Below are 22,807 nucleotides of genomic sequence, written 5' to 3' on the forward strand. Positions count from 1 at the left end.
CAATGACATCTTATTTTAGCTTATTATTGGTAACTCCATACCATTTTATTCAACATGGAACAGATCCCTCGTACTGGAAAGTTAGTCTGTTTCTAAGTCCTCCAGTTAAAAAAAAAAAAAAAATGAATAAAAATATGAATAAAAATGTCTAGAGGTTGCAAGAATATATGACATTCCCAGAAAGGTGAGATTAAAGGACCATGAGATTGCTGCCTAATTCATATTCAATATTTGATAGAAATACTTTGTTTTAAAGGTGCATTATCTTGTAAGACTGAGAGGAAGACCACGAATAGGATGGATGGACAGTGTGAAGAGAGCGCTGGATGCGAGAGGGATGTCTGTTGAGCAAGGAAGAGTGGCTGTGCGTGACAGAAATAAATGGAGAGAAATTGTGAATGAATAAGTGATGACGCAGCCCTGAGGGGATATTCTCCCGCTGTTGGTCTGATCAGCTAGTCAGGTCAGGTGCGGGTAAGGGGATGGGTCTGTTATGATGTGGCAGGGGTAAACCAGTTCTGCTGTCGGGCCCTGCTGTGGATGTCACTGATTGCATTGCGCAGTTGACCCTTGTGCGTTGTGATGCAGTGAGGATCTGTCCGTTCTCCCCTTTGGGGCTAAGATGCGAATAAATGTGTTTGAATGGATGAGTAAATGGAGAGTGAGTCGTCCTGTCTCGGCTACCTCCCTTTCCTTGGGGGAAGCAGCCTAGGTATATAGATAGATAGATAGATTATCTTGTTTGCAGGATCTGTTTGAGTTTTCAGTGTTCCTTTGTCGTATCAGGAGTGTCTGCTGAAATATCCAGTAATGAAATTAATAGAAGTAAGAAGGCATATCATTGAGAGCTATATATACAGTATGTCACATAATAGATTGTAACTCCTAGGACTCATTTTACTTAGATATATAGATAGATAGTAGATATAGAGATATAGGTAACTGCGTGTTAATTTTCAAAGTTAGAGATGTTTATAAAGCAAATCATAATACAAATGGTAGCACTTATTTCTGACCTCTTGTTGAGAAAAAGTTGACCAACAGTACAACACTTAACTCTTGTGTGTACTGGTCACCATTAGCGGTCAAACATCAGATTGCCTGCAGCCATGAGGGGTAATATATATATAGAATGACAGACAACACAAAACTTGACAGAACACATTTTAATCCAGTGCCCAAAGTTCACTTATTGGATATGTATCTACAACAAAATCCATGAGAGATGTTTGAGTGCTCCTGAGTCATGGTTAGTTTCCATGTAAGCTTTAAGATTCCCATGAAGGAAGAACCATGGAACAACAAAGTAAGTACTGTATGTATAATGAGTGAATGATTTGTACTTGCCACCATACATGACCAGGTATCATGTTGTAGATGGTTCTTTATCATACTCTTGACATTGCCAATATCCCATGTGCCTCTCTCCAGGTGTGGCCCAGATGGAGACAACTGCTGGTGGTGGTGGTGGTGTTGGTGGGGGTGAGACAAAGGAGGGGTCACCTCGTAAGGCTCGGGGTGCTCTCCCTCAGTTGGGCCACCTCCCTGACCTCAATAAGCTCTCTGACGTCATACGCAACCTGGTCATGGGCAATGTTGTCTTTGTCAAGCCGATTCTCAAGCCAAGGAAAATTTGTATTTACACCTGTGCTGATCTCAAAGGTAACAGTTGATTAATTGTACTGCCAACGTGATAAGTGTGATTAGATGTAAATTTGGTGCAAGCGGGATGATAAGTAACAATGTTTGGATGCACTCCGTTTACTGAACCTTGGTTTGGTTTATAACAAAAGTTGTCCAGTAGGGTCAGAAGGTTCATTATATCCAAAGTTCTGTGTAAACAGGTCCATTAAAGGAAGGGTTTACTGTGTGTATTTTTTTGGGATCAGACACAATCATGGAGCGGTCTGCCCTGATGGAGTACGTGTACCCCAAATTGCGGCTGTACTGCATGGAGAAGGGATACGAGCTTAACATCATCGACCTGCACTGGGGCATTCCTGATGAGCATTTGAACGACCACTCATTCAAGGAGCTTTGTCTAGGCCAGCTCACCAGTGAGTTTGTTTTGTTTTCTCTTATGACTTTTATCCTATTTAATGTGAGTGAGATTACCTTATATGTAGATGCAGACTGAGAGTTTTCAGGAGCTGTACTGCACTGTTTATTTTAAATTACTCTTTCTTCCCAACGAGGCCTCAACCTTATATGGTTTTGTCATGATCTTTTACTTGTCACCCTGCATAGCTTTGAGTACTGTACTTCCTTGTCTCCTCTTTATTCTCCCCTTTTTTTATGCCTCCTTACCTCCTGTTCTTTTTTTCCTACTTTCACATCTGGCTCAACTCTTCTGTTAAATTACCTTAGTAACTTCCATCTGCATCACCTTAATTCAAGTAATTGCTCCTGACTAACAGGAAGTTGTCTTTGTAAGCCAGAGAATGAGCTCCACAGTATCCCCACTTTTTCTGTTCATCTGATACTGTAATATGAGTGAAGCTGGGAAATAGCATTTATAGGTATTAATGGAACTTCCATAGGCAAGGTTTCTGTAATTCATTGTAGACTAAGTATCCAAATGATTTTTTTAAAGCCAGACTATAATGAAGTCTTATGATAATAATGACTTTCTGTAGTTTTCTTTGTGCCACAGCTTTATGTTGTGGCATAGACATAACTGTGCAGCAAAGAAAATAGAACATCTAAAAAGTAGACTCTAACAAGGATTACCTCTTACAGCACAGGCTCGTGACTCGCACATAGTGACAGTGGTGTTCCTCAATGAGACCTTTGGCAATGCACTCCTGCCACGGGTAATAGAGGGGCCTGACTTTGACCAGGCCATCTCTGCCATGGAGCTGGACACAGATCGGGAACTATTCTGGAAGTGGTACCATTGGGATGAGAATGCTCAGCCTCCTTGCTACAAACTTCAGCCTATTAACAGTTATATACCCAATATTAAGGTACATGTAACTTAAGGCTGTACTGTGAAGGTATTGTTGAACTACAGTTGCTTCAGTGTTAAGTTCAGTGGCGTAGCGTGGGTTGCCAGTGCCCAGGGCAAGGAAAGTATTGCACCCCCTAACCTGTGGACTGTTAGCACTCCCTGAGTCCCTTCCACTAGTCCACTATTGAACTCCTTAACCCCCTAGCACATGTATTTTAAGAAAATACTTAATTTTATAACCATTTCTTCACTTTCGTAAATGTTTAAACCATTATAAAATCGAATATATATATATATACAGTATATATATATATATATTCATATATAATTGCATAGTTGAAACAAAAGAACGAATAAGAAATGACTACCGCGTCAGCAAAACAATTAACACAGAAAAAAAAATAACTAACCTGTCGACACGCCAGAACAACAAAATTCACCTAACGATCGAACTCTTTTCGGCACACGCACGCACTGGCTACAGTATCATGTTTTACTCTGTGCTGGCGTTGCAACACTAAATTGGTGGGAGGCGACGATATTTCAAGATTTTGACGGATCTTAATTTTATATGTGTGTGGACGAGCAAATGAGAAGACAAGTGTTGGATGCAAGTGTTGAGAGGGTGGGGGAATGGAATCTCAGACCATCGCTTATACCCTAATTTTTTTTTTATTGAGGCGAAGATGCACTTGACAGGTTGATGACTGGCTGAATGCAGCATGTCCAAAAAATATTTACTAACCTAAATTTCCCCCTCAGATATTTATTGTCAGTTAATAATGCTAGATTATGAAGCAATGTTGCATTCAGCCAATAATCACCAACCTGTCAAGTGAATCTTCGCCTCGATAAAAAAAAAACTGAGTATAGTGATGGCCAAGGTAAGGCTGCAAAGAAAATGGGTGAAGAGACGAAAGAGAAGACAGGAGGAAACAGCTCCTGTGAGAAGAGTGAAGTTGCAAGATAGTGAGAAAATGGCAGAGCCAGAGTGTATGAGCATAGTGGAAGAAAGACTGGGAAGGTATGAGTTAGAGCAGATGGAAGGGATGGAAGATGTATGTAAGATATTCACGGAAGATATAGGCGCAGCGTGTGAGGTGGTTTGTGGAGTGAGGAGGAGATGCAGGGGTGTGCAAGGGACAACATGTTGGAATGATGAGGTGAAATGAGCTGTGGAACAAAAGAAGAAGGCTTATAGTGAATTGCTAGTGAGTAGAGGTAGGGGAGAAGATGAAAGAGAGAAGAGAGATGTATATGTGACCAGGAGAAGGAAGGTGAAGAGATTGGTGAAGGAGAGTAAGAAGAAAGTGGATGAAGAGTTTGGGAGGAATCTGAGTGTAAAGCGGAGGGAGAGTAAGAAATTGTTTTGGAAGGAGGTAAAGAAAGTAAGACAGTGTGAAAGGGGAAATAGTAGGGGAGTGAAAGATGGGAATAATAGATTATTTGTGGAGAAGAGAGAGAAATTAAGGAGATGGAAGGAGCACTTTGAGGATTTGTTGAATGTAGAGAGTGAGAGCAGTGCGAGTATAAGTGGTTGTAGAATGGCTGCGAGAAGAAGAGATGAGAGGAGGGAGGAAGAGATCAGTAGGGCGGAAGTAGTAGAAGCAGTGAAGAAGATCACGATGGGAAGGGCCCCAGGAATTGATGGAGTGTGTGGTGAAATGCTGAAGTATGGGGGTGAGATTGCTGGGGAGTGGATATGGAAGTTGTGTAGATTGGCTTGGGAAGAGGGAAGGGTTCCAGAGGACTGGAAATCAGGTATAATTGTTCAGTTATACCGTACAAAGGAAAAGGGGAGAGAGAAGTATGCTGTAACCATACGAGTATTTGCCTTCTTAGTGTGACTGGAAAAATGTATGGTAGAATGCTCACTGATAGGGTTAGGCATATTACAGAGGAGGTAGTTGGAGAAGAACAAGGGGGATTTAAGAAGGGAAAAGGGTGTGTAGATCAGATATTTGTTCTAAGATGTTTAGTGGAGAAGTATCTAGAGAAGGGAAAGAAAGTGTATGCTGCCTTCATGGACTTGGGGAAGGCATATGGCAGAATAGATAGGCAAGGTATGTAGATGGAATTAAGAACATGTGGAGTGGAGCGGAAATTGTTGAGGGCTGTGAAGAGTATGTACGAAGAAGCTAGGGTGACGGTGCGAGTGGATGGTGAGCTGAGTTCTTTTATCTAAATGTGAGACTAAAACAGGGATATGTGATGTCTCCATGGCTGTTTAATATATTCATGGATGGGATTGTAAAGGAGGTGCAAGGTAGGGCAGTGGATATAGGGGTGGCTCTAATGAATGAGGATGAGATTTGGAAGATTCCGGTGTTACTGTTTGCTGATGATACTGTATTGTTGAGTGAAGATGAATGGGAGTTGCAAGGTTTGGTGAATGAATTTGGGACAGTGTATAGGAAGAGGAATCTGAAAGTTAATGTAAACAAGAGTAAAGTTATGGTGTTTGAGAGGAATGAAGTCACAGAATGCACAGTGAGGTAGGATATGGTGAGGGTATGGAGAATGTGAGTGCATTCAAATACTTGGGTAGTGTGATGAGTAAGGATGGAAGTTTGGGGGATGAAGTGCGTGAAAAGGTACAGCAGGGAAGGAAGGTTGTTGCTTCACTGAAAGCATTGATGAGAAATAAGGAGGTGAGTATGGACGTTAAGAAGTCACTGCATGATGGTATTGTGATCCCTACCCTGACGTATGGAAGCGAGGCGATGACCTTGCTAGAGGGGAACAAGTCAAGAGTGAGAGCAGTGGAAATGAGCTACTTGAGAGGAGCATGTGGAGTGACATGGAGGGACAGGTTGATGAATGAAGAAGTGAAGGAACGTTGTGGGGTGGATGTGGATGTGACTGAGAAAATTAGAAGAAATACACTGAGGTGGTTTGGACATGTAGAGAGAATGGAGAATGAAAGACTGACTTAGAGGGTGTATGTAGGTGAAGTGGAGGGAGGGAGAGGGAGGGGAAGACCGAGGATGAGGTGGAGGGATGGAGTTGAGAGGCATATGAGGGAGGGGAGAGTGAGCTGGGGCGAGGGCAGTCACATAGTGGGTGACAGAGCGACTTGGAGGCATTTTGTCTGCGGCCACCCTTTGCGGGATTGGGACATCGGGCTATAGATAGATAGATAAATGGAATAATTTAGCGATCGGATTGTCGTCACATGGACAAATAATGGAGGCCACAGCATGTTTCATAAATACAATTTGTAACACTAGTTTCTGCAAATATTTGTAGAGGTGAAAGAATATGTCACTCTGAGTAGAAAATCTTCTATACACATATGCATTATACTTTAGGCGTGAAGTGGACTTTAAAATTACGCAACATGTCAGAGTCACACATCACGGAGACGAGGCGGGCAGGGGAGGAGGAGCGAGGCTCTCCAGGCGCCCTTGCGACTCGGTGAAATTATGATTTTTTATGCAAGTTATGGAACATTTCAGTACCGGTATCTTCAAACGGGAAATCACGCTATTAATAGGCATTATGTAATTCACCGATAAGGATTACACGAGGACAGTATGGCTGTAATGAGCGAGAAAAATAATGTAAATGTTACGTGGCAACGTTTATTCGCCCCGTCATGTTGAAAAGCTGTAGAATGTTCGAACATTGGGAGGTTTTCTGTATGGGGGGGGGGGCACTATTATTTATTGATTATCACTACTTTGACTCTGTTGGATACGTTTATGTGAAGCTACAGAACGTGTTGAATGTTTTTGGCATATCCAATAGAGCCAGGAATCCCGGGGCTTGAATGATGAGTGAATGGAAGCGTGGCCCATTGGATTGGGCAAATTTGGGCTGTCTGGACATTGCTACTCCTCACCCTGCCCTAGGGTGGGAAAGGAGGTCCGGATGATGATGATGATGATGATCATTACTTTATTATATATATATATATATATATATATATATATATATATATATATGTATGTGTGTGTGTGTGTATGTGTGTGTGTGTGTAGAGAGAGAGAGATACATATATGAAATTTTGCACCCCTAAGAATTTTGCGCCCGGGACAACCGCCCCTGTGCCCCCCCCCCCCACGCAACGCCACTGATTAAGTTACCAATTAATTAGTACCTGTTTTTGTCTCGAACCCCCTGGGGGTAGGGGGGTTTTCAAGAATACTCCCCCAGTATCCCTGCTTGTCGTATGAGGCGACTAAAAGGGTTGGCAGAGGGTTAGTGCCCTTCCCCGGAAAACAGCTAACTAGAAAGACGAACAAGAAGCCTCGGACAAGGACTGACCAAAAGATGACGACCATGAACTGGACATAGGACATGGTACGGATCACAACATGGAATGTAAGGGGTGTGAATGATGAGGTGAGAGATTTTCCAGGTGCTTGAGGGTGCGAAAGTGGATGTATGTGGAGTAACTGAAACTAAATGGGGAGGAGAGAGTGTGAGAGAATGGGAGTATGGATGGGGTATATGTGCAGGAGTAGGTGAGAATGAGAGGGCAAAAGAAGGAGTATGTATAGTTGTGAGTAAAAGATGGTAGAAGAACATAAGAGAGTATGGATCACTTGGGTCAAAGACTGTGTGGGTAAGATTGAAAGTTGGAATACAAATATGGGCGATTGTGTGCGTCACGTGCATGTATGCGCCAATGCAAGATCATGCAAGCAGAGTGAGAGGAGAGTTCTGGACGAATGTGGATGTGTGCATGGAAAAGTTTGGAGGGAATGAGAGAGTGTTTTTGATTGGTGATGTGAAAGGTAAAGTAGGGAATGTGAAGGTAGATGGAATAGTTGGTGAGTGGGGTGTGCCTGCAGAGATAGATGAGAATGGCAGTGCATTAGTGGACATTTGTGCCGGGAAGGGGTTGGTGATAGCCAATACCCTATTCAGGCACAGAATGATCCACAGGTATACATGGCAAGTGATGAGAAGGGTGGGTGGTGAACTGAATGAAAGGAAGGCAGTGATTGATTATGTGTGTGTGGATGAAAGGAGGCGAAGATGTGTACTGGATGCAAGAACTTATAGAGGTTGGGGGAGTGGACTTTCTGACCACTACTTGGTGGTGGCCAGAATCAAGATCCAAGTAAGATGAAGAAATAGAAGAAGGGAAGGACGGGAGGAAGGAGTAGTTGCAAGGAGAGTAGAAAGGTTACAAGAGGACGAGAAAAATGCAGAATATAAGAGAGAAGTGGAGGAACGATTAGGTAAATATGAATTGGAGCAGATGGGGGACGTGGAAGGTTTGCGTAAGATATTCACAGAAGAAATATGTGCAGCATGTGATGTGGTGTGTGGGGTGAAGAGAAGACGGAAGGGGGTGCAAGGAACAGCATGGTGGAATGAAGAAGTGAGACAGGCTGTGGCACAAAAGAAGAAAGCATACAATAAATGGATGAGAAATAGGGGCATGGAAGAAGTTGGGAGGCGGAAGAGAGAGTTATATGTAGAGAGGAAGAGAGAGGTGAAAAGATTAGTAAGAGAGAGTAAGAAGAGAGTGGATGAAGAATTCAGAAGGAATTTGAGTGTAGAGTGAAGGGACTGTAAGAAACTGTTCTGGAAAGAGGTGAAGAGAGTAAGACAGGGTGGTAGTGAAGTTAGTAGGGGAGTGAAAGATAAAAATGGTAAATTGTATGGAAGTGAAGCTTGGACGTTGTTGGAAGGACACAAGTCAAGAGTGAGAGCAGTGGAAATGAGTTATTTAAGAGGAGTCTGTGGAGTCACATGGAGAGACAGGCTGACAAATGAGGATATAAAGGAGCATTGTGGTGTGGATGTAGATGTGATAGGAAGTGTTAGGAGGAACACACTGAGGTAGTTTGGCCATGTGGAGAGGATGGAGGGTGAGAAACTGATGAGGAGAGAGTATGTGAGTGAGGTGGAGAGGGGGAGGGGGAGAGGGAGGGGGGGGCCAAGGATGAGATGGAGGGATGGAGTGGAGAGGTTTATGAGAGAGGGGGGTGTAAGTTGGGAGCAGGGCAGTGAAATGGCAGGGGACAGGGCAACGTGGAGGCGATTTGTTTGTGGCCACCCCATGAGGGATTAAGGCGTCTGGAAATAGATAGATAGACAGATTTTCTCTCAAGCTGATCGTGACTCATTAGAAAATTGTTTTTGTGCCAGAAGTTTTTATTTGTTACTTTATTTATTTACTGTACTTCTTTTTGTGCTTTCAATCTCTTAGTTATGAACCAAAGGCATGTCTTGCTTTAAGCTGCGTAATTGAAACAAGCATTTTGCCAGCATACATTTAAGACATTAATGAGAGCAACCTGTAGTTGAAGACATTTTTAGACTTAATTAGTATGTCATGTACAGGGGAATATAAGTATGATTTTTGTACAGGATAGCATGTCTTGCTTTAAGCTGCGTAATTGAAACAAGCATTTTGCCAGCATACATTTAAGACATTAATGAGAGCAACCTGTAGTTGAAGACATTTTTAGACTTAATTAGTATGTCATGTACAGGGGAATATAAGTATGATTTTTGTACAGGATAGCAACAGTGCCAGCCTCCATCAGGAAGCGGTGCAGGACTGGAGCAACGAAGTTAAGAAAATGATGACGCTGATGAGGATGGTGTTTAACCAGGAACAGAAGGAGAAGTACCTCTCAACTGTCATGGAACAGGTGGGATTATTTCAAAAGGGTTTACTGAGGATTGTCTGTAATGTTCTATGCTTAATATCTATCAGTTATTAATGTACCATTTCGAGCAAAAGATCATAATGATTCCCTTCCAGTGATGTGTCCATTTCTTTTTTTTTCTCTCTCTCTCTCTCTCTCTCTCTCCCAGAAAGTATCCTCTCTATCTCATATTTTTTTGTGGGTGCTTCATATTTTTATTATATAAAAATGTTTCATGTAACAGTTTCCATTATGACAGCCGGAAGGGAAGAGTTGGCAAACTTTTGATTGTAACAATATTTGTAGCTTCTGGTGTCATGATGTCTCCATATTTGTATCATTCTCTCTTCCCACAGGAGATCAAGCAAAGTGTATTTATGAACCAAGAAAGTGCCAAACACTGCCTCTGGATCTGCCGCAAATTCACTCACTTCCCATCACACAACATTCCTGCACAGGGCAAAGTCTATGTGGCAGTGGAGCCAGAAAGTAAGAAAAGACTCGACATCCTGCAGAGTGAATTGAAGGTGAGATCTGAAGGATGTGTGTTTAGTTGAAAGGAAGAGAGAATGATGGAATAAGAGTAGTTGAATGCTGCTGGCCCCCTCCATCTGACTATTGGATTATTTAATGATTGCACTCTGTGTAGCAGTGGGCCCCCCAGAGTAGGCCTTGGATCTATTCTGGCTCTCCTATTTGTGAAGACTCAGCTGTGCCACCAAATGAGGGTAGCTGAAAGCTGTTTGTCTCAATTGAGAGGGAAAAGAATGTGATGTGCTGAGAATAGTTGAAGATTGTGTGTAGAGTCTGGCAGCACCAGATGAATTTATTCGGCATAAAAGAGACCTCTTGTATTGAGGGGTTTGAGAGTGTTCTTACAGTGATTCATACCAATCTGCAGTTTTGGGCTGAAGACAGAAGGAAAGACAAGCACAATATACCTACCATCAACAGTTTGGGACTGAAAACTGAAGGAAATACAAGCACAATACAGTATACCAATTATAGTTCATCCACCTAATCGTGGCAACAATTTTCATATTTTTGCAGCTTCTTTCCTGTAGTTCAGTGACAGAACAAGATAGTACTACAGCTCTGCCTCCTTTTCGTAAAATTTTGTTCCTAGCACCATATTCAAGTGTTAATCTCTAGTTACAGCTCAGTGTTCAAGGTAGAGGTACGGCAATTTTAGGCCAAGGTAAGGTGGATAGAGTACAGAATAGTAATTATGACTTCATTTCCAGGAGCGACTTGATGAAATCCGAATGCTGAAGTTCCGTGTAAAATGGCACAACTCTGGAATGAACCCAGAGGTGCCAGAACACGCCCAGTTTGTGGAGGACCTTTGTGCTCAGATCTCACCACTTCTTATCTCCATCATTGATGGCATTATTGAGGAAGATGAAACTAAGGTAGGAGGTGGAGAAGTGAAATTGACTGAAGGAGTAAAATGAGTATAGTAACACAGGCTATGTCCACACCAAATGCTTGCTGGTGCAGGCAGAAGTTTTGCATCTTTGTAACCCATACAAGTGGTCCCACTAGATGCTGGTGGATGCAGATGAGAACTTCTGTGGGTTGCAGTGATTCAGAATGCCAGAAAGCATTTGGTTTGGATGGGATCTCATAGTTGTAAGGGACAGTGCATGACTGGCTGTTATCATTTTTTCTGTAGGGAATGTAAAAAACTTTAAGAATACAAAGGTGGGATGAGAGGTTACTAAGATTAGCTACACTTTTATTTCCCTGCTTTCTTCCTTGAGTTGTGCACAGTTCATAAGTGTAATAGCCAATTCCTCTGCCAAAGCCCAGCATCCCAGTATAAGCTGTTGTCATATAAATTTACTTTGTATGAAAACTTTTTCATTCCACCAGTCAAATATATACTTTTTTTTAGTGTAAGTATTTTTGTACCTTTAATCACGGTACACCTGTTCATATGAATACCCTTGTCATTAAGCAGACAGGGGTATATAACAGTAGACAACAATGAATGAATGAAATTGTGGTGGTCTGTTGGTTAGAAAATCCCATGTGGAATTATGGCCTAGCCCCGTGTTAGATCAAATGTAATGAACAGAGGTTTTCAAGCCATAGAGTACCATTAGGGAAAATACGTTGGTCATCTACCCGTAAGTGTATTGGATGCAGAGGCTTTACTTTGAACTTCTACTTTGGGATTGCCTGACACTATTTTTTTTTTTCAGTATCTTTTTGGTTACCCTACAGGAAGAGCTGAAGACGTACCTAGGAATTGAGAAGCGGCTGTTCCATGAGTTGATGCAGCAGTCCCTCATGTGTCAGTTTAGGTACAAGAACTTCCAGGGCCGACAAGAGCTTCTTACCAAGATTAGGAGGTGAGTGGAGCTGCAGTGTGAAGATAGTAAGAAGGTACTCTTCTGAAATGAATAAAATCAGTAAGAACTAGGCAAATGCCCTCTTTTAAGTTGAGTAATGTTATCAGGAAATGGCAAAACTGTAAAGAAAGAAAGAACATCCTCAGGGCAAGAGGAATGATGGGTGATGATAGATATATTAATTACTTATGAAAAAGACATAATTATGAAGTGAAGGAGCATTAACCACCCATGTAAAAGACTTGATTATGGAGTGAAGGAGGGTTAACTACCCCTGAAAAAGACATAATTATGAATTGAAGGAGGAAGGGGAGACTAAGAATGACTTGGAAGATGGGGTGCAAGGGTACAGGATATATGAATGAGGATGGTGTGAGTTGGAAGGAGGACAGCCTGATGGCAGAGGACAGGATGACCTTGAGTCACTTTGTTTGTGGCCACCCCTTCCAAGATTAAGGCAGCTTGTTATAAAACAATAGATAGGGGAGTTGTGAATGGGGTTGTGATAGATATTCCAGTGACATGCATCTCGGTTATCTGTGCAGGTACCTGAACAACGACTCATGTGTGCCACTAATAATGCATGGTGAGGTGGGCTGCGGTAAGTCATCGCTCATCGCTAAAGCCATGGAACGCTGCTGTGAGTGGCTGGTGGATGTCCCTCTTGTCGTCAGGTGGGTTACAGTAAAGCGTTTGTTATTTGTTTGGGTTCTTATCATTGTTGTTGTTTGTCGTATTATCGTTGTTATCATTTTTATCATGCCTCCATTATCCACTTTACCTGTGTAGTGCTGTGTACTTCTTCCATCACCTTTATTGCACCTTTCCCCCCCCCCCTACTTTCTTCCTATTTTGTCCCATCCTTCCTGTCACTATTATTCTTTTGCACTTCAGTTCACTACACTGAGTGACAGGAGTAGAGTAATGGTTTCCTTTAGCCTAGGAAACCATTTACAGTACTGGGTGGTACTGTAACCATATAACCAATTAATGGGGTGATGTGGAGCCTACTTGGGTGGAGAGACACTTAGGCAGTGTCCGTCCAGGAACCAGACTTCCACACCCTTCCCCTTGCTTCACTGTGGTGAGGTGCTGTCTGCCGCTGGGGAGCATCAGTTCACTGCACAAGGGTAGTTGCTTGCCTGGGGTTGATGGGTTTGCTTGGCCAGACAGATGGGGGTTACTCAGTAACAGCAACAACTGCTGTTCATAGGTCAGGTGGGCAAATCAGAGAGGGAGATCTGGAAAAAGAAAAGGAAAAATAAGAGAACTATTACCAGAGTGGCTAGGGTAGTGAGCTACACATCTACCCACTTATGAGATTGTCCATATTATGGTCAGTTTGCTTTCACATGATGGAACTGGGCCATTCCTACAACTTAAAACCAAATTGAAAAGTTGCATAAAATTTAATATGCCCAAGTTATGAGGCAGGAATGTGACTCCTTGAATGGTTTAAGGATTTTAGTGTTCATTTTTCCCACATCGATTCAAACCATTACATATGCATTCCACACCACTTGTGAGTCCTAGCTTCCTGGAAATTATGTTGTATATGTCAGTGTAGGAAACCAGTTTAGTGCATTAGTCATTATGTGTAGTGTTAGTAGTTGGTGGGGGCATTCACCATCCACTCACTTGATGTAGTGCTGCTCTTGGGTGCCTGCTTTATCCTTTCTTCCTTCCCTCTTTCCATCCCTCCTCTTGTCTTTCTTTCCTTCATTCTTTCCTCTTCCTTCTGTCTACAGGTGAGTCTACACTGAATGACAAGCCAAATGGCTTCCTGTACACCAGGAAACCAGTTACTCTGCTGGGTGGTAACCTTATAACTAAATTATGGCACCTGGTGGTTCAGTGGGCAGTTAAGGCGCTCCAGTTGGATTGAGTCAGTGCAGGTTCACATCCAAGGGGTGGTTGGTGTTTATTGCTCACGTAATGCCGCTCAGGGATGAGTGAGGCAAGTCACTATCGTCTTAAAAGTCAGGACCAACTTGCCTAGCCCCAGGCTGCTACACTCCTCATGGGGCAGCACTGGATTACATGATGAATGGATGAATGAATGTCATTATGTTATTGAAAACTTGACAAGGCTATGTAAAAATTGCTGGACATATGCAATAGTTTATATCAATAATCTGGAGAAGGCTGCAGGTTGTCACTCATGTAATATTTTCAGTTGCATTGGGTGCTTCTCTACCCTTAAATATTATGGAGTACAGTACATGAGCCTAGTCTTAGTCCCTTACACCTTGAAGGGATTGAAGAGACTGACTATTGCCATTAAATTCTGTGTTTTAGGTGACTTTAATATTTTGGCATCATTACCTCACACCATCTTTAGGTAGGAAGAGAGGTCTGGATGATGATGATGATGATGATGATATGTAAATTACCATAATTGAATATGTTGCCGATAGAAATTGCAGGTGCCTTTTTATATATATATATATATATATATATATATATATATATATATATATATATATATATATATATACATAAAGCATTCATTGAAATAATGATTGTACATGGTGACCTATAATGAATACTCTTCTGGGTGTATAAAGTTCTGGTTAAGATATTGGGACAGTTGTAGGAAGGTGACATATAGAAACAGGAGTCAGGGACAAAACTGTATTCCATATAAGTTTTGCCAGTGAGCAGCTAGCATCTCGGGTGTTGGCAGTTGCTGGATTTTGAAGATCAGCAGGTTAGCCTTTATTCAACAGAAGAAAGTCTGTCATGAAACTGGTGAGGAAGTCATACAAATATTTTTTCTCCTCAGGTTTGTAGGCTTGACTCCAGGCTCATCCACTACAGAGCAAGTACTGCGGTCCATTGCTGAACAATGTTGTGCTCTCTTTGGTGAGCACAGGGCTGAGGCTGCTAAGGTACTGCTTTATATAGTTTTGTGTCAAGCTGTGAATGTCATCTTAATTAAGTACTGTATTGTCTTCTCCAAGGCTTAGTCAGGGACAGCTGCTTGCATAGTATTTCCACCATTTTTACCTTTCACTATTGTATGGCAGCCAGTCTTCATAAATTGAGAGAGGCTTGGTATGTTTCTTTGTCCATGGATGACTATGATGAGTCAGGGGGGAAAAGTGATAGACATTATTTAAATGCATAGCAGAATTTATGTAACATCTGGAAAACTTGTGACCATGACTGTATATTAAGAGTTCATAAAATACTCTACTGTAAAGCTGAAATGAAAGACAGACTCATAATACTTTTCACAATGGTACACTGAACATGATTTGCTCTTGACCTTGTATGACAGGGTGTTCGTCATATGTCAGCATTCCTGATGCACGTGTGGTCAAAAGCATGCAAGCTACGTCCACTGGTGATCATGATAGACGGCATTGACCAAGTGAAGAGCTACGGGTCCACATCACTGGAGTGGGTGCCGAGGGAACTGCCAGAGCACGTCAAGCTGATCATGACAGTCCGTGATGACTCCCCCCAGATGGCACAACTCCAGACCATCATTGAGGACCGAGCCTGCTTTTTAAAGGTCAGGATTGGGGGTGATTTTCAGCAGAAGAGGTCATGTTTTGCAAGTAGGAGAGTGAATGTTGCGACTAAATTCAAAGAAATACAGTAGTGTACATGTAAATATTACTCGTAACTAAATTTCTGATGTGTTGATTTCAATTTTTTTTTTTTTTTTTTTTTTTTTACAGCCTTGGCAAGCATTAGAAAGGTTACCAAAAGTGAAGCATCGGTTGATAAATTTCCTAATACAGTGAACTTATCATTAATCACATGATGTCTTCCAGTTGTATAAGCTACCATAACATCCTTGCTAAATAAATGGTCAGACAAGTTTTTTTCATAATTACTTCATTTTTTGAAAACGAATATCATATAAGATTATATTTGAACTTGCTTGTTTTGCATTCAGAGGTCAGTGTTTACTCCAGAATAAGAAATCCCAAGGGTGGACCAAAGCTGTTGACCTTAACCAGTATAATTTCATGTAATATTGTTGTCCCTTCAATCAGATCCCTCCTCTTACAATTGATGAGGGCTACAACAAGTTTGAGGGCATCCTAAAGTCACATCACCGCAGTCTCAACAAGGAGCAGCGGGAACAGGTCTGCAAGAACATCCAGGAGTGTCCACTGCCACTCTATGTTGAGGTTAGACATCACTGGAGAATTTTATTGGGTGCTTTATTTTTTAAATGAAAATGAAGGCTTTTCATATTCACTCATGCAAGTTGCGTGGGAAATATATTAGTTAGGAAGTGAGTTCTATAATGCTAAGTGGTACAGTATTGGTATTTTATGGGAAGTGACAAATAGCTAAAAATTATAAATATAGTAGTTTGGGTACTGTTTCTTTCAGTGCTTCCTATTGCTTACCTTACTGTACAGTGTATTGAGCATGCTATCCATCACAAAGAACAGCATATGACCTCATGAACCACACATTGATATCTGTTGACAGAGATAATACGACATCACTTTGATCTTGCCGTGACGGCATCCCTTTGGTGCCTCACTATCCTGTTCCCTTGCTACAGCTTTGTGACTTGACCACATTACTCGCACCTAACCACTGTATCTCACTGTCTCTGTATCCCTTTATCTGCCTGTCTGTCTGTGCATTATGCATTATCCCATTCCATATCCTGTGAGGATGTCCATGACAAAAAGGTCTTCAGTAATTTCTTTCCCAGTTCACTTAACCCCTCTTCCCATGACATACCATCCTGTCCACCCTCCCTTATACTCTCCTCCTTTATCTCTCACCTTGTTGTCAGTCATCCTCTTGTCACTCCCATATTTTCAGATTTTGGGTCGCATGGCCTGCCAGTGGATGGGGTCAGAGTCACAGTTGCCCCTCAAATCATCTCTGCAGGACCAGATCAATGTTGTCTTTGATGAGATTGAGAAGATGTATGGACAGGTAGGTTGTATTTTAAGCTATGATATTTAAGTCTTCATAACACATTCAGTCTGTTGATATAATGTTTTAGTTCATAGTTGCTACCTCTAGACAGTTTTGGTAACTTTGAAGAAAGCACTTATAATGATAAGTTTAGGTAATGATAGGTTTAGGTTTAGAAATTGTCTCAGTTCACCCTTCACAACCTGATTTCTTTACATAAGCTGAATAAAATTGTCTGAATGTAGCTAGATTGAAATTAAAAATATTTTAAAAGACTGAAGGGATTAACTCAGCATAGTTGCATTATAACATTCCCCTTTTATTTTATTTTTGCTACCACCAGACAGTTTTATTTGGCTTATGGAAGAGTTAGCAAACATTCTTCATCGATCCCTGCTAATCTGTGAATCTCTGTTTACTTTATTCTTGCTTCCACTAGATGATTTTATTCAACTTAGGTCCCAGTCTCCATTTCATGGTGTTAGATCATTGGAGTCATAGTGAAAAGATTTAGGATTTATTCTTGTTCAGTTACATCTGCACCTACCAGCTTCATTTTTGTCATTATGTTTTCCCTTATGCATTAATTTGTAGATGCTTTCAGTCGGAGGTAGGGTGTTCTTGTATGGTGCTTATATTTTTCCAGATATTCCATGTATAGTATTGTTCTTATTCCGTCTGTTCATCATACTTTATTATTTATGATCACTCATCGTTGTTATGGCAGAAATGTTAACACTTGTCAGCCATGTAAAAGTGTGTGTGTGTGGGGGGGGAATCTGTGTTTGATTTTCCTGTAGTTGTCTCTGATCTAATAGGAGAGTACATGAGTAAGAGTGAAGTCCTTGCCTTAAAGGAAGTGGTTCAGACGTCCCTCCATCACTGTGGCAGACGCATAGCACCCATGTAGCAATAAACTCTCCTCCCTTTTCTGCCCAAATCTCTAATACAAGAATTAACTGTTGCTCCCAGTCCTTCATTTATGCAACAGGTCACATCTGGAACTGTCTTCCCTTGTCTATATTTTCTCCTGCCTATGATCTCCAGTCTTTCAAACGCAGTGTGTCCAGGCATCTCGAAATGAATGGTTCTTGAATTTGGCTCTCTGTTTTCTTGTTTTTGTTTTTTCTTGGAGGGACCAATTTGCAGGCTCCTGGGAATTGGTTCCTGCTTCCTTGTATTAACACAAGAAGGGGCGTGGGGGATTATTTTTTACAATATTATTGGTTAACAGGGGTGTATGTCAGTCTCTTACCCATTAAGATTGAGAACTGTGGTAACCTAGCCTTAGTCCCACCTTCCCAAAATGGGTTATATGGGGTTAACCATTCCTGTTACCTTCCTGTATTTTATTTGTTTGTTTATTTTTATGATGTATCTCCTTCCAAGATTGGTCTTTGGTAATGATTATCCTTGTAATGCTGCTGAATGTCATATCTCACCACAACCTCAGGTGGAAGTCTCACACACACTGGGGTACCTAACAGCTGCCAAGCATGGACTGTCAGACTCTGAGATGATAGATATCCTCTCCTGTGATGAGGCTGTCTTGGAGAAGGTGTTTGTCCATTATACTCCACCAGGTGAGGTTATACTGTGTGTGTTTGTGGTTTTGTGTACCAGTAGGTGGCTTGGCTTAATGATTTGGTACCTGGATGTGTGAATGTGTTTGTATTATGGCTTAGTATTATAGTTTGTTTGTGTGTAGGGGGGGTTAGCATGCAGGCTTGTATTACATTGGTTTGAACCGAGTTAATTATATTTAATCATAACCTTTACCAATATCGTGTACAGTATAAAGTTAGTGCAGGTGGACACTTTGCCATGTTCTCAATCATTTCCTTATAGATCATATCCATATCCTTCCTAATTAATATTTAGCATGATCCTGTGTACTGTGAAATGAACCAAGTAACCCAGACATAAAGAAATTCCTCATTATTTATTTATTTGTTTTTATTTTAGCAGAAAAATTTTGTGATTTTTTTTAGGGGAGGGGGAGCTCCTTTTTATGGTAAGTCCATACTAATGTGCAGAAAAATTACTTGTTAGTACCATTGCTACATTTAAAGCTGATTTGCTGTATCTTGTAGATTTGGGGGGGAGGGGAGTGTCCCATGAGGAGCATAGGAGCCCAGGGCTAGGCAAGTTGGTCCTGTCACTCTCGTCTTTAATGTCAGGACTGTAATAACCAAACTAAAACTTAACATATTGTTAAGAAGTGAGATTTGCCAGCTGGGTGCTCGAGAAGCTTCTCGGCGTTTCGTGTATGGTAGCTAGTTCCGGTATGAGTCAGAGTTGCCAGTTTGCTTGCTATTTGTGAGCATAGTTGTTTCGTAAGTTATGCATTTGTTTTTGTGCTGTTTTTCTTTATAATGTTTTATGTAAGTGATTGCTTGTTAAATTATGTAATTCAAGTTTGTATGGTAAATGATTTAGAGTGTTATGTAATGTATGACAACACTGGCATGTTTTGGGCTGTTTTTGAATTGGCAACTGTTGTTCTTGTAGAATGTAGACGTCTCTTGAATAATGCAAGCTTATATAAGATGTGGTGGAGATTAGTACATGTTTAGTCGGGTTTCAGTTCAGTTTGAGTGAAGTGCAGTCAGTTTTTGGTGTAGTGAAGTATCAGTGCAGTGCTGCTAGTGAAGTTTGTGAAGAGTTGCTGGCAAGCATTAAGTGTAATTACTGTCAGTGAAGATTATTTTCGGTACTTGTGTAATAAGTGAAGTGTTAGCAAGCATTAAGTGTACTAACAGTAAAGTGTTGTCAAGCATTAAGTGTGATAGCTGTAATAATGTGTGTATAGCTCCAGTGCTTGTGAGAACAGTGAAGAGAAGTTGGAAAGCATTAAGTGGAAATACTTGGAAAATAATGACGGTGAACTTTAAGGAGCCAGTGTTTATTTTTGCTTCAGCTGATCTTGTGTACTGTACACCTAAGGCCGATCATAGGAAGAACAACTCACTGGGCAACGTCCTTCCTGTACTGTACTACTGCTGTTGGAGCCTGTGACAGTGTGGGGTGAGGACGTAACAATATTAATCACACTGTCCTAGTTGAGATTGGATCTCAGGCCCTCGCACATCATACACGCGCACATTACCACTGAGCCCAAAGAGAGAAAAACCGTTTTGCCTCTAAGAAACGCGGGCTTTTTACTGACCCCATTACAGGACCAACTTGTCTAGTCCCGGGCTCCTATGCTCCTCATGGGGCAACATAGGATTGGATGATGAATGGATGGATGGTCTTATTTTTAAGTCCATAGTGATATGCAGGAAAATTGGACTATTGCTACATTTGAAGCTGATTTGCCACTTTTTCCTACTTTATATTACCAGTTGCATGGAAAAAGTTGAGATATTTTGGAACACATTACTGTCATATAACAAGGACTTACGAATGAAATCCTAGTTATATGCTAGTAGTGTTTCACAAAATATCACAACTATTTATGTACATCCGGTATTGTATCTATCAATCTGTCTATAGCCAGATGCCATGATCCCGTAAGAGGTGGCTGTTTGTCTTTGAGTTACTGTAGTTTTATGAGGAGGGTTACTAACTCTCCGCAAACCTGCTTTTTGACACATAGGGAATGCGTATGGGCTGGTTTTATGGTTACCACCCAGCAATGTAAATGGTTTCCTGGTTTATGTAAATGGGTGGAAATCAGCTTTGTTTGTAGCAGTGAAACTGTAATAGACAGTGTAGATTTAATATTATAAAAGAATGTTAAAAAAAAAGAAAAAAAAAAGGCAACATACAACAAAGGCTTATCGTGTATATTCTCTCCTTGTAGTGCGAAGATGCCCATCGTTGTTGTGGGTGCAAATCTCAAAGCAGCTGCAGCCATTCCTGATGAAAACAATTGTGGCAGGGATCTGCTTGTTGACATGGAGGCACGAAAGCTTCCGCAATGCCGCCCACGCTCGCTACCTTGGCACACCAGATCAAATCAGCATGTGCTGTACTGCGCTTATAGACTATTTCCAGGTAAGTTGTAGAATGTGATTTACTCATGCAAATATAATCATCTACGCAAGTTTGACCATAAAATACTTTTATAAGACTTTTCCTGACCATGAGAGGGTTTATGGTGATGGTATTAACAATCAGGCTCTGTGATACACTCTTATGTGAATTAAATTGTTTGACATTAGATATAATAAAATAGACTGGAATGTCCTTACTGTGAAAGGGTTAGTCATAGGATATATTTTCTGTTTTATACCGGCATTGCTACAAATAATTACTCAGCTTGAAAGAAACTAATCCGAATGGAAGTGGATTTTGTTCAGTATAAAGTAATATATATATTTTTTATATTGTAAGCAAGTCATTCTTCACAGAGTACTAGTAGTAGTTGCAACCCCAGGCTCATCTGAACATGACCCCGGTGGACTGCAGGCTAAAGTTTCCCTCTTGTAATTCACCATTGTCCTTTCGAGGGATTGGGAGGAAGTTGAGGGACATTTGCATAACGAGGCAACAGAACAACTGGTTATATCAGTGCCACCATGTGAAGGTGTCCCTTTCCAGAACAATTCTTCACTTAATATTGCAATACAGTATAGTTTTCATTCTTAACCTCTTCAACCAGATAACATATTTTGTAGTGTATTCTTGTTACAGTACTTTAAAGTATCTTTATTCAGGAGAGACATTTTGAAGTAAGGGAGTTAGATATACCCTTCATGGACATGCTAAGTATGAGAAGTCTGTTCCAAGCTAAATAAAATAGATGCATGGCAGCAGAAATCAACTATAAAATTTGTCATGAGCTTGGGGGGCTATAAGACACCCAATTTGGCTCTTTGATAAGGGATATATGTTGTGCTATTAGAGTATTTAACCCTTGTATCACAGAGTAAGTGGGCCAATGGAGCCAAGAAGCCAGTGCCAGTGTATGAGTCTGGGGTGGAGGAGGGCAAGGATCGCTATGTTCTTGACCAGCCAACCAAGTACAGGGGAAGGTAAGGTTTAGGTGATTGGTTCTTTATGTCCATGACAACAGTCTTCATTCTTGATATTAAATCACAGCGGTCTTCATTCATTATATTAAATCACAACGGTCTTCATTCTGTATATTTGTAACAATAGTCTTTATGGTGGAGCAGTGCATTGTTATCTCTTCAGTTTGTTGCCATTTCATATTTAAATGATGCTACTGCAAGATTATTTTTGGAGTGACCCATCCAATTGAAGGGGATGAAAAGAATCTCTGTTAATGCCTTTTTCATGTTATACTCTTATTAAGGCAAATAAAATCACTAGAGATAGCAAGAATAAGCTAAAAAATAGTCTCACTAAGAGGAAGGGATGATTAAAAATTACTGTAATTTGTCTTTGATGTAATGTAATAGCACTAACAGACATAACTTCCAGATATTATAACAAAGAATTACAGTAAGCTCTCATTTATCTGTTGTATTTCAGCCAAGCCCTACACTGGTTAAAGCAAAACGTTGGATATTGTACAGTATACCCAGCACAACATTCGGTGCGGAGCAGGATATTGTGATTCCATCCGTCTCATCCCTGTCCCAAAATCTTTACCATGAGTAAAAGATGGATACTAATCATATAAAAACAACACATTAATGATACAGCACATTAATACAGTACTGTATTTGGTGTACTATTGTATGTACCTGTACTCACGAAGTGTTTGGATCGATGGGGAGAAACAACACTGGGGGTTTCACACTCGTAAACAATACAGTACACAATACAGCACAGGGATAGTTTAACAATTACAGTAGAGTGCTGACAGGCCTTTAGGTTTGCAATACAATACAGTACAGTAGCTTGAACATGGGATGCCACAGGATTAGTCAAAGCACCAGGGTTTTGTGACCACATTGCCAGAAGAGCAGGAGTGCACAGATGTCTTGACTCTATGACATCCATAGATGAGAATGAGAGCACGAGGGTATTCTTGGTGGGCCGGACAAGCCACATCCACAATGGATTGT

At 41.0% G+C, this 22,807-nt stretch overlaps 1 protein-coding gene across 1 annotated transcript in view; it reads left to right on the top strand.

The window, feature by feature from the left end:
• LOC145406213 (NACHT domain- and WD repeat-containing protein 1) overlaps positions 1-22,807 on the top strand; it is a 66,981-nt gene that overhangs the window by 31,843 nt on the left and 12,331 nt on the right. The window contains exons 3-17 of the mRNA XM_080277419.1: positions 1,432-1,662; positions 1,890-2,057; positions 2,740-2,966; positions 9,433-9,567; positions 9,921-10,091; positions 10,809-10,976; positions 11,794-11,921; positions 12,467-12,595; positions 14,707-14,812; positions 15,205-15,441; positions 15,932-16,069; positions 16,725-16,841; positions 18,277-18,406; positions 20,632-20,825; positions 21,699-21,805. Coding sequence (XP_080133545.1) covers positions 1,432-1,662; positions 1,890-2,057; positions 2,740-2,966; positions 9,433-9,567; positions 9,921-10,091; positions 10,809-10,976; positions 11,794-11,921; positions 12,467-12,595; positions 14,707-14,812; positions 15,205-15,441; positions 15,932-16,069; positions 16,725-16,841; positions 18,277-18,406; positions 20,632-20,825; positions 21,699-21,805 — 2,386 coding nt within the window. The remainder of the gene's footprint in view (positions 1-1,431; positions 1,663-1,889; positions 2,058-2,739; positions 2,967-9,432; positions 9,568-9,920; positions 10,092-10,808; positions 10,977-11,793; positions 11,922-12,466; positions 12,596-14,706; positions 14,813-15,204; positions 15,442-15,931; positions 16,070-16,724; positions 16,842-18,276; positions 18,407-20,631; positions 20,826-21,698; positions 21,806-22,807) is intronic.

Source organism: Coenobita brevimanus, chromosome 69 (genome assembly GCF_032717465.1).
Source record: "Coenobita brevimanus isolate Jiangsu-jjx chromosome 69, ASM3271746v2, whole genome shotgun sequence".
In the NCBI taxonomy this organism is placed as follows: Eukaryota; Metazoa; Arthropoda; class Malacostraca; order Decapoda; family Coenobitidae; genus Coenobita; species Coenobita brevimanus.